We start from the raw sequence: 16,756 nt of genomic DNA, 5'->3' as shown, positions 1-16,756 counted from the left end.
TGCAATGGCACCTCCATCTTTCTCAGCCTGTCATAGACCAAAGCACAGAATGGTGGTAAAGGGTGGCTTTTCCTCTGGGAACTGGCTGGTTTCACACCTGCAACTGTGGCCCCGCCCCGCCCCGCCCCGCCCCGCCCCTAACTCGCGGTGTGGCTGAAGTTGTGGGGCCTTCTGGACCGTGGACTACAGTTCCCAGCATGCCCCGAGGCCCTCTCGGGCCAAGTCTCGCGTGATGTGACGAGACCTCGGAAGGCTTTACAGGAAGGCTGCCGGTCGGCTGCCGGCCAGTGCTCCTAGGTCGGTGCCTGAGGCCTTCGGTGTCTCCACAGGCACGGCGCTCCTCGCACCATGGCTTGGGTCCCGAATGCACCACAGCGTCTCGTGAGACAGGGGTCCTCGGAGCCTCTTTAGTGCCGGAGCTCTGGCCGCAGGCAGCCCCGCGGCGGCGGAAGAACAGGTAACCAGACGGCCCAGGCCTGGCCCTCCTTGGGTCTGTGTCCTGCGGGCATACGGAGGGGCGTGCCCGTGGCCCCTCCACCGAGGCGCTGGCAGAGGGCCTCTCCGTGGCTCGCCCTCGTCCCCTACCCAGGGTCAGAGCTCGGCCCCACAGCCCCTAGCTTCTCTTGCCCCACCTTCTGGGAGGGTTGTCTAGTGGGACGTCTGTCCGATGATCCCCCTGCATCCCCGCACCAGGCCTGGTCTCTGCTTCCTCAGACTGGCCTAGCCCGGAAACCCCACTCCTAGCCCTCACCCCATGCCTCTGCCTTGCCCTGCCCTTGGGGAACCTTCGGCTTGTGCCAGGCCGCGGCCTTAATCTCCTTTTTCTTAGACTTGCGGGGTGGGAGGGGGGTTGGGTCAGACCTGGCCTTTCAAATCCTTGTGGCTTTGTTCTGTATCCTGTGCAGGAGCAGCGTGAACTCTGCGGGGGAGTGCGAATGGGGAAAGGGAAGGGGAAGGGGAAGTGGAAGGGGCTGTATGTGGGTCGGAATGCTTCCTGGACCCGGAGGATGCTGAACTTTGGTTTCTGCGATGTTTTTAAATGAAGAACTAACTAGTTTGTCCTCTGAGCTTTCAGGATAGAGGGTCAGTGTAGCAAGTTGAAAAGCAAATAACTTGGCTTTTTGAGGGCTTTTTTAAAAATATTTTTTTTTAATGTTTATTTTAGAGAGAGAGCGCAAGCAGTGGAGGGGCGGAGAGAGAGGGAGACACAGAGTCTGAAGCAAGCGCCAGGCTCTGAGCTGTCAGCACAGAACCCCAGGAGGGCCTGGAACTCAGGAGCTGTGAGATCATGAACTGAGCTGAAGTCCTATGCTTAACCAGCCGAGCCACTCAGGTGCCCCCAAGGGCTTTGTTTTAATTCCCCTGTAAAATGGGGGTGAAACTATCAGCCTTGCAGATGGGCCACTTATCTGTGACAGTGGACAAATCACATATATACATCTCCTGAGTTTTAGTTTCCTTCTTTTAAAATTATAGGGGATTGCGGTGCCTGGGTGGCTCAGTCGGTTAAGCGTCCGACTTCGGCTCAGGTCATGATCTCAGGGTCCATGGGTTCGAGCCCTGCGTCGGGCTCGAGCCCCACGTCGGGCTCTGTGCTGACGGCTCAGAGCCTGGAGCCTGTTTCAGATTCTGTGTCTCCCTCTCTCTCTGACCCTCCCCTGTTCATGCTCTGTCTCTCTCTGTCTCAAAAATAAATAAACATTAAAAAAATAAATAAATAAAATTATAGGGGATAGAAAGTGCCTGCTTTGCAGAGTAGAAAATGCTTGTGAATAGAATGTTAATGCTGGCAACAAAGAATGAGTTTAACCATTATGGTAAATAGCTCCTTGCTGCGGGTTAAGTTGTATGGACCCTGGGTCCTAACTTCCTTAAAAATGAAATGTTTATAATCACTCTTGCGAGGTTGTGGGGAATACATGAATGTATAGGAAGGTGTTTGGCAGACTCTGAAGGGCTCTACCAATGCTGGTTGTTTGTTATTCGTAGAACCTCTGAAATGGATGGACTCTTCCCAAGCAGCTTTGCTAATTCACAGCAGCTGGACAATGTTCCTCATTAATACCTGTCTGTCAGCATAATCGTCACATCATTTCACTCTGGTAAGGTGACCTTTTCACCACGTGTTAGTGTCTTTGTCCTATCACAGGTGTTAAGATCAGCCATGAGTGTGGTGAGACCTTTGACTTTATCCTTTTTTTTTTTTTTTTTTAAGTCATCTTTGGCATGTTTGTATGTTTGTCACCCACCCATTGGCTCTTCAACCAAGGTTGAAGTGTGCTTCAACCTTGTGAACAAGCTGTAAAACTGTGTGCCTGTCAGAAGAACAGGATTGGAGCTATTCTTTTGTGTTCACTGTAAGAAAATGCCCTTTGTTATTTTTATTAGGTGGCAGGCACTCAGCTCCGAATTCTATATAGAAAAAGCACCTGGATCCCAGTCTTTCAATGGCTTCGAGACAACCAGAAGTGCCTGGTAAACTTAATTCTTTTTGATAAAGTTTTGTTTTGCCCTTAATGTTTTAAGCTAGATAGAAACCAATTTTTGTCTCAACCATATATCAATGGTTACTTTCTGCCTCCAGGCAAGTATGTAAACTTAATAGATTGGCATCATTTAAATATTATCTTGCTAACTACCCAGCCAGGGTACAAACCCAAACCCTCACTCATAAGCGTACAGTCATTTCACTTAAGCATATACCAAATTTGTCACTTTCCTACAGATATCAAATAAGAATTCAGAATAAGTTGTATAGTTCTAATAGTATGTACCAAAAATGACTGTACCTATCCCCCTTTTTTGAGGGGATGGGGGTGGGCAGAATGGAGGTCCGGGCAAAAAGGCACCAGCCTGATTTAAAGGCAGATTAAATTTGGGCAGTCGTGAAAACCCTCACAGCAACATCTAATGAGTCCTGGGCCTCTGTAGGGCAGTACCTTCTGGGTTACTAAAGTCATTGATCCCTCCTAGGACTGTTTTAGTGGGAAGGACCAGTGATTTTTAATCAGATCTGAATCCCTCAAATTTTGATTCTCAGTAAAGAGATACTGCCTGTCTTTCAAGGTTGCTGTGAAGATTAAATATAACATATGTGAAAATGTGAGTTAAAAAATTAGTGATGAATATACATGTACTGCTCAATTTTTTGGTCTCTATCTGTAGGAATATATTTCCTAGTAAATTTTAGCTGACTTAGTATTATTTTTAGCAGGGCTATTGGGATGGCTGCTAAGAGGGGTCTTTAAGATACTTTGAAATTGCTCCCAAATTAGGTGGATTATTAGGAGTCTCCCCCACGTCTCCCGATGTGGATCTGTCTCTGGTCTCTAACATCATCAGTTTGCATTATAGTTTGTCTTTCATCATTGTTGTGATCACATAAATTCCCTGTAACCATCTGGGCTATAGGGTTGCACTCATTAGGTTAAAGTTTGAGTGTGGGGAGGATGGAGTGTTGCACATAGAGTGTGAGCACTGGCTTAGATCTATGATGCAGTCCCCACCTTGCTACCTGGGTGTCACTTAAGTTCAATGCCTCAGTTTCCTGAGCTGGAAAATGGGAAGAATATCTGCTTAATGAGCATTAGGTGAGATGAGGGATGTAACTGCTCGGCAAGGAACGGTATTTGGTAATTATTATTTGCTTGTGTGTTTGTTTTAATTGAGGTAATTCACATGCCGTAAAATTCCCATTCAAAGTGAACAGTTTAGTGGTGATTAGTATATTCCCATGGTTGTGCAACCATCCCCACCATTTAATTCCCGAGCGTTTCACCACCCCAAAAAGAAAACCTTGTACCCATTAGCAATCTCTTCTCATCTGTTTGATCCCAGTCCCTGGCACCACTGATTATTTATTTCTGTGGATTTGTTGGTAATTATTATTAATGTTAATAATAATGGTAGCTGCTTGTTCCCCTTGCTGTTTAAATGAAGTGTCTTTGCTGGTTTGGGACTTCCTGCCATTGAAGTTGATGTCTTAGAGAGTTATGGTATAATTTTAAGCAGGAAAATGTCATGCTGAAGGTGGGATCTGGACATCAGTTCTGCAGTGAAAGGATTAGCAAACAAACAACATGAACTTTGCTCCCTGGTCTGGCAGAACTGAGAGTGCCCTTGAAGTAGGGTGCCTGTGTCACAGTGGGACATTCCTTCCGCCAGTGAGTTCAGTGGACAGGAATGGCAGGATCAGCCGGCAGTGCTTTATGAGAGTGGTTGTCAACAATTTCTGTGATGGAAATTGGCTCTGCTGTTTAAATCACACAGACTGCTCAAAACTAGAGGTGACTCTGGACAGGAAATGCTTTAATTATATCTTTTTAAAAAATATATATTTTGGGGCGTCTGGGTGGCGCAGTCGGTTAAGCGTCCGACTTCAGCCAGGTCACGATCTCGCCGTCCGTGAGTTCGAGCCCCGCGTCAGGCTCTGGGCTGATGGCTCAGAGCCTGGAGCCTGTTTCCGATTCTGTGTCTCCCTCTCTCTCTGCCCCTCCCCTGTTCATGCTCTGTCTCTGTCTGTCCCCAAAAAAAAAAAAAAAAAAAAAAAAAAAATATATATATATATATATATATATATTTTTTTTTTTTAATGTTTTATTTATTTATTTATTTACTTTGCGGGGCGGGGGGTGGGAGGCGGGAGCCAGAGAGCAAGGGGGACAGAGGATCCAAAGTGGTTCTGCTCTGACAGCAGTGAGCCCGACGTGGGGCGCGAACTCATGAAACGTGAGATCATGACCTGAGCTGAAGTCAGATGCTTAACCAACTGAGTCATCCAGGTGCCCGTAATAATTTCTTATCATGGCACTCTTGTTTTCTTTGGTAGAGTAGGTAAAGAAGGCAGAAGATCTGCGGTTGTGCCCCAGCTGGCTACTTTCTGTATGAGCTTTGCCAAATCACTTTACCTGTAGGCCTTAGTTTCGTTATCTATCAAATGGGAACAAGAACTGCATATCTTCAGTCCTATATGAATTGAGAGCCTTGGCTTTGCCGTTGGGTGGCTTCTGTGGCATAAAGAACATAGCTTTGAAATCAGGTTTGGGTTTTGATTCCAAACTGTACTTTGAAGGTGTATGACCTTACTCAGGTAATTTTAACTTGAAGTTTGTTTTTCTGCTCCATAAAAATGGATTAGGGCTTCTGGATGGGTAAAGTGGAGAATTCAAAGCATCAGGCATAAAGGAAGGATTTAGTACTATTACCTTTCCTTGAATGGATTAGCTATTCCAGAACAAGCTATTGCTCTGTCCCAGAAGGAGAGTGTTTCAGAGCTTTCCTGCCTAAAGATTAATTTAAAGATACTAGTATGTTCAGCTGCTGAACTCATCCTGACAGGTATCTCTGTTCTTAGCTCTAGAGCCTAGTGGGCCTCTAGGCAAGATGTCCCTGCCCATCGGGATGTACCGCCGGGCATTCAGCTATGATGATGCCCTCGAGGACCCTACACCCATGACTCCTCCTCCATCGGACATGGGCAGCATCCCCTGGAAGCCAGTGATTCCAGAGCGCAAGTATCAGCACCTCGCCAAGGTATCTGACTCCACTGACTGCTTCTGGCAAGCCCAACCTTTTCGTTTTCCTTCGTCTGTTCCAGAAGCCTTCAGTGGCTCTTGGCACCCTTTGAATTGGGTAGCCCCCTGTATGTTCTCAGTGCCTCAGCTGGAGTTGGTGGGCCTTCTTTTTTTAATGAATTCAAACTAGAATGGCTGTGTCTTCTCTTACCTGAGACTCTGCTGTGTCATCTCCCCGCCCCGTGATCCGACCATGCAAATTATTTAAGATTTCTTGCACTTAATGGGTATCTTATGCCTCTAAGTCTTTGCATCACACTGCTGGGATGTTTACAGTCCCTGTCCCGTTTACAGCCCCCGTCCTGGTCTCCCACCCCTCCTCCTACATCAGCTGCCCGATACATCTTAGCTCAGACATCTCTTCTGGGAGGGTTTTCCTCCATCCTGCTGCCCTTTGAGCTCTCTGCTGTGCCCCTGTCATAAACTTTACGTGATTTTTATCACCTTCCATGAGGTTCTTGAGGGCAGGGGCCATGTCCAGTTTTATACCCGTCTGCAGTATTTAGCAGAGGACCTGGCGTGAAGTAGATTTCCAAAAAAGTTTTCATTGAGTGATTAGGAGAAAAAGTGGCTCTTTCCTGAACACATGCTGTGCTTTTCCTCATGTGGTTCCTCCTGCCTCAGATGCCTCTTCCCATCGCTATCTTCCGTAAGGGCGCCTCCTTCCTAAGGCCCACCTGTCACACACACACACACACACACACATGCACACACACACACATAACCCCACACACACCTCGTTGCACCTGATCTGCTCTCCAGCCCTTTTGTGTAGTTTGGCTTCATAGGTTCTCACATGCTTGTTATAGACCTGTTTCCTGACTGCAGGGGCTGCGTCTCCCTCGCTTCTGACTCTCCAGCCATCAAGAACACAAGAAAGGTGGTACTGTTGCCCGAATAAACTAGGCCTGCCAAGTTCACATGAGGCCATTTAACCTGCAGCTAGTTTCACTGAACTTTGAGCTGTGTGACAGCTCAGGGCCTGGCAGGAAGTGCACAGTACGCATCTGCTTAAGCAGACCTGGGTGTGAATCCCGTAAAGGTCTATGTACTAGCAATGACCTTGGGAACACAGCTTCATCCCCGAGTCACAGTGTCTTCATCTGAGAGATGAGAATACTTTATGTCATGGAGGTGTTGTGGGGGATCAAATAAAAGAAGATTAAAAGGCTTGACACGTTAGGTATGTATCTGCTACTGTGACTCCTGGCTTAACTTTCATTGGGTAGAGCTGTATTTGATCGTTCCTTTCCGATGAGGCCCCCAGCCCACCCCCTCCCACAGGAAGCTCTCAAAATAGGGAGCTCCAGTCTACAAAAGCGTCCCCTGCAGCTCTGGGGGGAACTCCCTGGATCAGTTATCTACTGAAATCTGACCCAGTCATTTGTGAAGGAGAAAACATTTAGTCTAGAAAGCACAAGAGCGCCAGGGGGAAAGGGCCTGGCAGCCTGGCCTCAAGGCCAGAGCAGCACACTCGGGGGACAAGGGCAGAAAATGGGTCTGGCTTCTGATGGTGCTTTGAAGGGCCACACCCTTTCCGTCCTAAAGGCTGCTGCTTACTCCACTGGGCAAGGGATGGACTCCCAGTTTTGTAGCCTGCCCCAGCTGGAAAAGTTGACAGTTTGGAACAACTGTTCTCTCAAAAGAAAGCTTGATTTGACTCATTACATGCATTCTCTCATTTGTCCTGACTCCCCGTGTCCAAACAGTCAACCACGCTCCAAGTGAGGAAGTAGAGGTCCCTTTTAGTCAAATAGGGTTACAGCTAAAAGCTAGAAATCCCATTTTGTAACAGGGATGCAGCATTTCAGTACTTTCTTCTGCTCTCCTCCTTTTGGACCATCTTTCTCCTCAATTCTTTTGGAGAAGCAGAGAATGAAGAATAAACCCAGTTCTCTTCTTCCTGGTAGTCCTGAGCATGGTGTCTAGATTACAGAAGGTGGCATGTCTCTGCTTTCTCATGTTAAAGATTAGGAGCTAGCTATTTATTTATTTATTTATTTATTTATTTATTTATTTATTTATTTACTTTATTGTCAAGTTAGCTAACATACAGCATATACAGTGTACTCTTGGCTTTGGGAGTAGATTCCCATGATTCATCACTTACATACAGCACTCAGTGCTCATTCTAACAAGTGCCCTCCTCAGTGCCCATCACCCATTTTCCCCAGCTCCCCCGTCCCCATTTTTGATTTGTTTTAAAGACCATTACTTGAACCTTTAGAGCAGTGGGCATCAAAATGTGGTCTTGGGCGCTAGCGGCATTAGCATCACCTGGGAATTTGTTAGAAACATGATTTTTTTTTTTTAATGCTTGTTTACTTTTTGAGAGAGAGAGAGACACACACACAGACAGACAGAGACAGAGTGCAAGCAGGAGACAGGCAGAGAGAGAGAGGGAGACCCAGAATCCGAAGCAGGCTCTAGGCTCTGAGCTGTCAGCACTGGTGCAGGGCTCGAACTCATGAACCGTGAGATCATGACCTGAGCTGAAATCAAGACTTGGATGTTTAACCCGACTGAGCCACCCAGGCGCTCCAGAAACATGAATTCTTGAGAGCCCTCCCCCCGCCCCCCCCATGCCTCTCCCCGGACTCGTTGAATTAGCTCTGGGGTGGGCCCAGCAATCTTTATTTAACAAGTCCTCCATGGGATTTTGATGCTCAGCAAAGTTTGAGAACCACCTAGCAAATGCAGTGATTAAACAAAAGCCGGCATAGTGACTCGGACATGGCCAGGGCTTAGTAATGTTTCTCCTGCATTCTTAGGGACACAATCATATAGTATATTGTACAGAGAGGCTGGGAAGGTAGAAGGCCTCAAATCTTCAAATTCTGGCTTTCTCACTTTTATTTATTTTTTTAAAAGTTTATTTATTGAGAGAAAGCATGAGCATGCACAAGCAGGGGAGGGGCAGAGAGGGAGGGAGAAAGAGAATCCCGGTGGGCTCTGCGCGGTCAGTGCAAAGCCCGATGCAGGGCTTGAACTCAGGAACCGTGAGATCGTGACCCGAGCCAAAGTCAAGAGATGCTTAACTGACTGAGCCACCCAGGCGCCCCCGGCTTTCCCACTTTTATAAATTCAGACTATTCATATAATGTCTTTGTGTGTTTTCCCTGTGGATAATACATACGTAATTGGGTGGAGATAACCAGCCCCCTTTCAGATATTTCCTTACCTGTCAGGTGAAAGGTATTTGGGTAACTTCTTCCCCAAAGGAGTAAGTTTAGGTGTGTGACTCCCCTGCCCTGCTCAAGCTCCTCCTTACCTTTCTTGAACAGGCGGAGGAAGGGGAGGCCAGTGTCTCCTCCCCCGCCATGACCATGTCATCGGCCACTGACAGTGTGGACAAGGCCCCTGTGGTGAAGGCTAAAGCTACTCATGTCATCATGAATTCTCTGATCACAAGTAAGCACTTTTCATCCTCAGAATAGAATGAAGTAGGGGCGGGGAGAGTTTGGGCTTCCTACAAGCTAGCTGTGGGGGATACTGCAAACTCCCATGCCTTAGCATGGCATGTCCTGACCGTGCCTGGCCCTTGTCAGCTTGGCTGCTGAGGCGTCGGTACTGAAGATCATTTAAATGGAAGGTTTGCCAAATATTGAGCATCTCAGTTGATTTGGGTGCATCCCTGCTGATCTGCTGATACAATCTGATTTTCCCATATCCATTAGTGTGGCATCGGGCCAGTTAGTTAACTCTCGAGACTGTTTCCCTCTCCGTGAGATGAGGCAGCTGGTTGGTGGGCTGAGGGGAGGTGTAGCTGGCCCCAGTGCTCAGTGGCTGGGAGCTGCTGCTGCTGTGGCTGTCTCAGGCCGTCCTGGAGATGGTGACACGCTGAGGCATCTCCTACCTGCCCTGCACTACTACCACTTGTTTTTAATTGAGAAGCTCAAAGTTGTTTCTCTTCCTGGACCTGAGGCAAGTTTGGTGCCTCAGACATCTTTATCGCCTTAGGAATGTGTGGTTTGTGGGTCTAATGAGACCAGAAATGAGAGCTAGCTTTTTTTTTTTTTTCTTCTTTCCCTTTTAAAACCTTGTAACAAATTAACTAAACTTTTGGTTCTGAGGGCCCTTCTAGTTGCTGTGGGAAGTTAATTAACGTCTCTTAGATCCACAGCTCTGCTGGTCAGCAGCGGCTCTGCCGAGCACACAGAGCTCCTTGGTAGGCTCGGCTTTGAAGTTGGAAGCTTTTGTTTACCTGCTCCAGGAGGGCATCCGCTTGTCTCGGGCAGTTCTTGGAGAATTCACCTAAGAACCCAAAGTCCAAACTCCTCCTTGGACTTTTTTTTTTTTTATTCCTACATAAAGGCACTGTTTGAATCAGCAACTACCACTTGTATTTCGCCAGCTTGAGAAGGTATCGTGGCAGGCGTTAGAAAAGCTTAGTCATTGTCTTAGCACAGTATTAACTTCTTTATTGATGATCCCATTTCTCACCAGTGCAGAATGTTGTTAACAGCCCATTGTGCTCCTGTCACTCAGATACTTGTTTGGTTTAGTCACTTCCACTTTTGAGCAAGTTTTTATGTAATCACAGGTATAGACATACCATTCTGTTTTGCCCAACTAATAATGCCATGAACTTTGCTGCTGTTCTAGTCTTAAATTTAAAAAAAGCAACAAAAAACCCTCTGCATTTAAAATCCTGGTGTTAGTGAACTGTAATTCATTAAATCCTTTCCTGCTTTTAAAATTTTCAGGTGACCACCTGGCAAAATTGGAAAACATTTTTATGCGTTTGTTTTCCTTTTGCTTCTATTTCTGATGATAATAAAATAGTTCCTTAGAAGGGGAATGGCTAACTCATAAAGGACATCTGGTGTCTAGGCTTTTGGTCCCCAGCTGCCACATTCCTGTATGAAGGGGTGTGTTTTGTAGTGTGTGTACAGATGAAGCAAAAATGCAGCTGTCAGTCATACCGCAGATTAACTGACTTACTGATGAGATAAACGGGTCAGACTGACCTAACACCGAGTCTGCCTGTGTCTTCTGCCGGGCACCGTGATGGCTGATCTCACACTTGAGACACGTGGGATCAGCAGACCTTGGCTAGGTCAAGGCATGTTCTCTGTGGTTTGGATCTACTTGGGACCTTGCTGCCATCCGGCCTAAATGTGGCCCGTTTCTCTTTGGTAGAGGTCTCTGTGGGAGTAACGAGGGTGGGGAGTCTGGGGAAGCTCCACGCTTGGGGAACTTGCACCACTTCTGAATGTCAGCTACCTTCTACATGTTGCATTTCTAAACACAAAAAAAACCGTCCGTGCACAAATAAAGGAAGGTAAGGAGTGTTTCCCTGCAGGTGATCCGGCCGTCCCTTTAGGAGTAACCTATTTTAGTTTGGTGTGAGGGAAGGCTTCCTTCTGGTTAGAGAACTTTTGTATGAGGTTCAGCATTGCTGCCGTGATGCCCGTCTGGGGGACCCCTCCTCCTCAGATGGTCAGCGTGGTCTCTTGCTTCTGGGGAGAACAGCGGACGTCTGTGTAGATCTCCCCCAGTTTGTGGTGGGAGAGGGGGATGGGCATGACCATCATCTCCTCTGTTCCCAGAACAGACCCAGGAGAGCATTCAGCGTTTTGAGCAACAGGCAGGGCTGAGAGATGCTGGCTACACACCCCACAAGGGCCTTACCACCGAGGAGACCAAGTACCTGCGAGTGGCAGAAGCACTCCACGTAAGCTCGTCTCTTAGGAACGTTAAGAAAGCCCTCCTCACTCATAGCTCGAGATGTGGCTGTGTGGCTTACAAGTTACCAGCGCAGCCAGCCGGGGGTTGTGGAGAGCAGTGGACAGAATTGGGTGAGCGTTTCAGAACTGGTTTAGTCCCACCCGTGGTGGCGCTTTCTGGTTGAGAGCTCCAGAACTCTCAGCCTCTGGTTTCTGCTTATCCATCTGTAAAGTGGGGGTATCTGCCTTGTTGCCTTGTGGTCAGGGGGATCAGATGAGACTCTGAGCTTACACACATGATGTGTGTTGAGCACGTTATGAACAGTGGAGCGGGTACTTTGTGTACCAGAGTGACGCTTTGAGGGAGAGAAGAGAATTGGACAGTCTCAACAGTTTAGCGGGAAAGGAACGTTATGCTCTATGTTCAATTTATTTTTAAACTTTTATTTATTTTGAGAGAGACAGTGAGTGTGAGCGAGAGGCAGAGAGAAAGAATCCCAATTAGGCTCTGCACTGTCAGCACGGAGCCCGATGTGGGGCTCAAACCCACAAACTGAAATCATGACCCGAGCTGAAATCAAGAGTCAGACACTTAACCGACTGAGTCATCCAGGCTCCCCTAGTTTTTAAAATAGTAAAATCACAGGTAGAATTGAAATGTTTTTGCCCTTTCATTTCTAAAATTGGAATGAATGAAGAATAATTTTTGATGAGGTTAATGACTAATTGTATGAATGACATAGTTTCAAGGGATTTTCTGCCGGGGACTACTAGGTGGCACTTAATAGTGCTCTGTGATCTATGAAGCACTTGGATTCACTTAGTCTTTGTATTAATCCTTGGAGGTAGATACTGTTCTCCATATTTTATAAATGAAGAGACTGAGGCCCAAGGTCACATATGTAACCAGTCACAGTACTAGAACTCAAAGTCTCCTGATTCCCTATTTCCCGGAGTTTCCCCCCCCATATTCTGAAGTTGTCTGGGAATCTGGTTCCTTAAGGGGTCATAAGAGGATCATGATGCACAGTATATGGTACTGGTGGCTTGTGGGTAAGGATATAGGACATTGTGGACTGTTTGCGTTTTGCAGTGAGCATCCCAGATGATTCTTTGCACCCTAAGTTTAAAAACCACTGCTGTAGGGCATCAGGGTTGGGTTGGTGGCTCATTTAATCTCTCAGACAAGGCAGATACTTCTGGAGAGGGGCACTGTCCGTCTTTGAGAACTTTCCAGGATAGGTGTCAGTCAGAATTCCAGTTGAGCATTTTTTCCAGTTGGCGGGCCCATTTTCTGCATCTTGGCCACAGGAGTAGAACGTGAGGATGGCTGAAATGCCAGCTTACATAAATTGACATGTTGAGTGTGGGAGAACATTTAGACATGCTCATTTGTTTGGAATGTAGCTTGGGCTTGCTAGATAATGGTGCACAGAGACCGTGGTAGTGGAGCGGGCCTTGATCTAGAAGAACTGAAAAGTAGACTTGTCTCTCCCCTCCAAGACGGCTAGTCTGCATGTTAGGAGCCCAGAGTGACTTTCCCCAGTGAAGGGAAAGGGGCAGGCTCCACATAAAAGCATTTAGCTGGAGAGGAGTAGCATGCCTGAGTCTTGGCTTTGAGACACCGGGAATGGCAGGGCTTGTACCTGGTAGGAGAAGCAGCATGAGTGTTCAAGGGCCTCCTTAAAAGGCCAAAAAGGCCTATAGCTTGTGTTCTGGTTTTTCACTTGCTGGCAAGTGGGAAAATTATTTCTCTGAAAGCAAAAGCTCTATTGCGGTATTTAATACAGAACTATTTGAGATATGTTGCAGAATGAATACATTCTCCTAAAGATGGAATTCTGTCTAGTACGGCAGAATCAAATATCTGTTCTATAATCAAAATTATTCTACCTATTAATGTTTTTCCTTTTGCCTGAGGTTAAAGTGTGAACCAAGTTATTTATACCCAAACTAGCCGTTTTGTATTTGCTGTCATTAAAAAAAAGTCCCTTCTCACCCATCTGAACAGAAATTAAAGCTACAGAGTGGAGAGATAACAAGAGAAGAGAAGCAGCCGGCCTCAGCCCAGTCCACCCCCAGCAGCACCCCGCACTCCTCCCCTAAGCAGAAGTCCAGGTGAGCCCTTGCTGGGAGCCTTTCGTGCTGCATCGTGCTTCCAGGAAGCTAGTGCTGCATGTGAAATTGGAGCTTAAGCCTGTGGTTTCAGAGGGAGCCGGGGGAGCTGACAGTTCTAGTCTTTTCGCATGAGGCGCTTCTAGAGGTGTCAGAAGGGGATATAAGGATATGCTTTATTCTTTCTCTTCCAGAGGCTGGTTCACTTCTGGTTCTTCCACAGCCTTACCTGGCCCAAATCCTGGCCCCATGGATTCTGCAAGTGGGGACAAGGACAGAAACTTGGCAGATAAATGGAGCCTCTTTGGACCAAGATCCCTCCAGAAGTCTGATTCAGGTAAGGCAGCTCCTTCAAAAAAAAACCAAACACCAAAAACAAACAAACAAAAAAAACCCCATGTGGATGGCATTTTACCATGTATATTGGGAGCTGCTACTAATTTTGAAATAATTTACTTTTTGGTTCACTTCCATAGGAGGTTTTGCCACCCAGGCTTACAGAGGAGCCCAGAAACCTTCTCCGATGGAACTGATCCGTGCCCAGGCCACCCGCATGGCTGAAGATCCAGCAACCTTCAAGCCACCCAAGATGGACATCCCAGTAGTAGAAGGGAAGAAACAACCGCCACGGACCCACAATCTCAAACCCCGTGACTTAAATGTGCTCACACCCACTGGCTTCTAGAGCTCTTTGTATTCCAGGGACTCTGGATAGAGGATATCTTGTATCCAATTCTCTTTTTACGTTGGCTTTGACATAGGAAAGGTTTCTTTCTTTTTTTTTTTTTTTTAACCTCTTAAACCGAGGCTAGAGCTGGAGCTATAATTGGGTTTTGAGGAATGTTAGCGCAAAGCTTATCCTTGTGTGGAAGAAGCCATTTTGTACGGTTTAAAGTTAAATCCCAGCAGTGATGTATGGGGGACCTCATTACCCATTTTTGTATCATTTACCTTAGACAAGAACTTTGATCACTGCTTACTAGGTAAATAATGTTTGTGTTGGTCCAGAACTGGGGCTTCTTGATGTCTTTACCACTATCAACACGTGTGCATGGAGAAACCATGAAATAGATGTGTTCACGAGCTAGTTTAGACTTTGGCCCTCTTGACTAGTGTACTTCTGTGTGTTCCAGCCTTGTCCGTGGGGCACCTGAGATCTATTTGAGCCAGACTCGGCAGGGGCCCCTCTCCCTATGCTGAAACCGGAGCGTCCTTGCCTTTCGGTAGGCCTTACGGATCATGTCATCTTGCAGCCACTCATCGCCGGAGCGCCTCTTTGGCCAGTGCTGTTGGAGGGATGCTTCTCTTACGTGTCACAGAGCAAACACTAGTCTTGCATATCCTTTTTTGCGCTTTGAAAATGAGAGTAACTCACAATTCGGTTGAAAACTTCCTAAGGGAGGAAATTTAGTGTACTGGTTTGGTATAGATAAATGGATGTTAACCTTTTTTAGTATGGAAGGTGGTACCTACATTTAGATTATAGTCATTGAGGTTCATGTGAAACCAGTGGCACCCTATTTTGAATTTTTTTTTTTTCCATTTTGATTTTCTTGTTCAGGCGAAGCATAAAACTTTTTTTTTTTTCTGGGAGGTAGAAGAATTTAAAAATTTTCTATATGAAATCATTGTCCCCCACAAAGAGCTGCATACTTTTATAAATATGTAAGTTACTGAGGAACATTTATTTTTCCTCTCACCATGTATATGTTCAGTCATTGTTCTAAACACAGTCTCAAATTCCCACTGTTTTGTTTTATTTTGGATAGTGTCCTGTCTCCATAAGGACCTGGGCTGACCTTTCCATAGAGAAGCCCTGGAGTCTAAAATGATCAGAATAATTAATTTATTTGTGTCTTCTGTTCTGTATGCTTGTATTTCTTATTTGTTTTGACAATAAAAATCCTTAGTGCTTTCTCAAACGTGGATAGCTTTTTTGTTTGTTTTGTTTTTGGTTTTTTTTGGTCCTTTTGAGAGTTGTTATTACATTCTGCCTACTCGCAGTCATAGAACCTAAGCATGGTAAACTTGGTCTTTTGAAAAACCAGTGCCTTTTTATTGTATCCTTTTAACATCAAATTATTTGTAACACATTCAATCCTTTTGTTTTGCCTCCCCCCCCCCCCCCCCCCCGCCCCGTACATTAGATCTTAACAGACTGGCCACAAAGTCAAATTCATAGGCAACATAACAGCTCTAAAATAGGATGTTTGTGTTCCATCAGGGAGAAATGAGTAGATCTTTCTCTTTCGAAACAGGTTATCAGTACCTTGAATGACATACGTTGATGTCCAGAATTTGTTCAGCAGAGGGATTCTTTTTTCACATATTGAGTGGAAATGGTAAACACATAGTGCATATAGTATTACCTGTTTCAAAAAAGGTATAAATAATTTATTAAAAAATATATACACCTTGTATATTTAAGCCATATTCGAGAACAGGCTAGGATAGGATATCAAAAAAAGATATTTACTAAAGAGTTAGAAAGTCATTATAACCTACAGATAAATAGATAGGTTTGGTCCTCTAAGATTTTTCACTACTTCAGATACTTTTAGAACTTCCAAGTAGTTGGAGATAGAGTTCGGGAGGTATTCTTGGTGTTCAGTGCTTAGAAGGACCTCAGGGGCTGCTCCAGTTCTTGGGAGGAGGCTCTGCATCGGGGTTCAAGTCGGCGGCATAGAAGAGCAGGAGCTTCAACAAGTGCACCTTGTCTTGGAGCTGCGGCACGAGCGGCTCCCCCAGCATCTGGACCAGGCGGCTGCGGAAGGCCTCGATCTGCTTCTCCACGTCCACCACCGTGATGTCATCCCCCTGCTGGGGCTTGGGCTTAATCCTTTTGATGATTAAGTCTTTTCGATCAATCACTGAACTCCGTAAGTGCTCTGCAAGAGGGAAAAAGTCCACTGAACTGTTCTGAACTGCTTTGAACTCCCCTTTATGGTTTAAGATGAAGTGCTATTTTAGCAGGTAGGGTCTGGGCAGAGACTGGTTACTGGGGTACGACTCAAAGGCTATTTGAGGAACTGTGGCAACTCCATTTTTTTTAAAGTTGCTTATTTATTTTTATATCTTTTTTTTTTTTTTTTTCAACGTTTTTTATTTATTTTTGGGACAGAGAGAGACAGAGCATGAACGGGGGAGGGGCAGAGAGAGAGGGAGACACAGAATCGGAAACAGGCTCCGAGCCATCAGCCCAGAGCCTGACGCGGGGCTCGAACTCACGGACCGCGAGATCGTGACCTGGCTGAAGTCGGACGCGTAACCGACTGCGCCACCCAGGCACCCCAATTTTTAATATTTATTTATTTTTGAAAGAGCGACAGCATGGGTGATGGAGGGGCAGAGAGTGAGAGAGACACAGAATCCGAAGAAAACTTGAGGCTCTGAGCTGTC

At 46.1% G+C, this 16,756-nt stretch overlaps 2 protein-coding genes across 4 annotated transcripts in view; one reads left to right on the top strand and one right to left on the bottom strand.

Annotated features, from left to right (window-relative positions):
- The first annotated feature begins 251 nt into the window (after window positions 1-251).
- Window positions 252-15,283, top strand: KIAA1191 (KIAA1191 ortholog). 2 transcript variants are annotated; one of them, XM_058723890.1, is made up of 9 exons: window positions 252-457; window positions 1,990-2,102; window positions 2,389-2,475; window positions 5,354-5,532; window positions 8,858-8,984; window positions 11,126-11,250; window positions 13,254-13,360; window positions 13,552-13,694; window positions 13,834-15,283. In XM_058723890.1, exons 3-9 carry the CDS (start codon window positions 2,448-2,450, stop codon window positions 14,040-14,042), a joined length of 918 nt encoding a protein of 305 aa, XP_058579873.1. In that variant the 5' UTR covers window positions 252-457; window positions 1,990-2,102; window positions 2,389-2,447; the 3' UTR covers window positions 14,043-15,283. The 2 variants fall into 2 exon arrangements, with proteins under 2 accessions (XP_058579873.1, XP_058579881.1); XM_058723898.1 differs by lacking the exon at window positions 2,389-2,475.
- The window catches only part of SIMC1 (SUMO interacting motifs containing 1), an 86,233-nt gene continuing 84,350 nt past the window's right edge, over window positions 14,874-16,756 (bottom strand). For both annotated transcript variants that reach the window (XM_058723866.1, XM_058723876.1), the window contains exon 10: window positions 14,874-16,245. In XM_058723866.1, coding sequence (XP_058579849.1) covers window positions 15,983-16,245 — 263 coding nt within the window. In that variant the 3' untranslated portion in view covers window positions 14,874-15,982. The remainder of the gene's footprint in view (window positions 16,246-16,756) is intronic.

This window comes from Neofelis nebulosa, chromosome 1 (genome assembly GCF_028018385.1).
Source record: "Neofelis nebulosa isolate mNeoNeb1 chromosome 1, mNeoNeb1.pri, whole genome shotgun sequence".
In the NCBI taxonomy this organism is placed as follows: Eukaryota; Metazoa; Chordata; class Mammalia; order Carnivora; family Felidae; genus Neofelis; species Neofelis nebulosa.
This window is presented reverse-complemented; position numbering and strand designations above follow the sequence as displayed.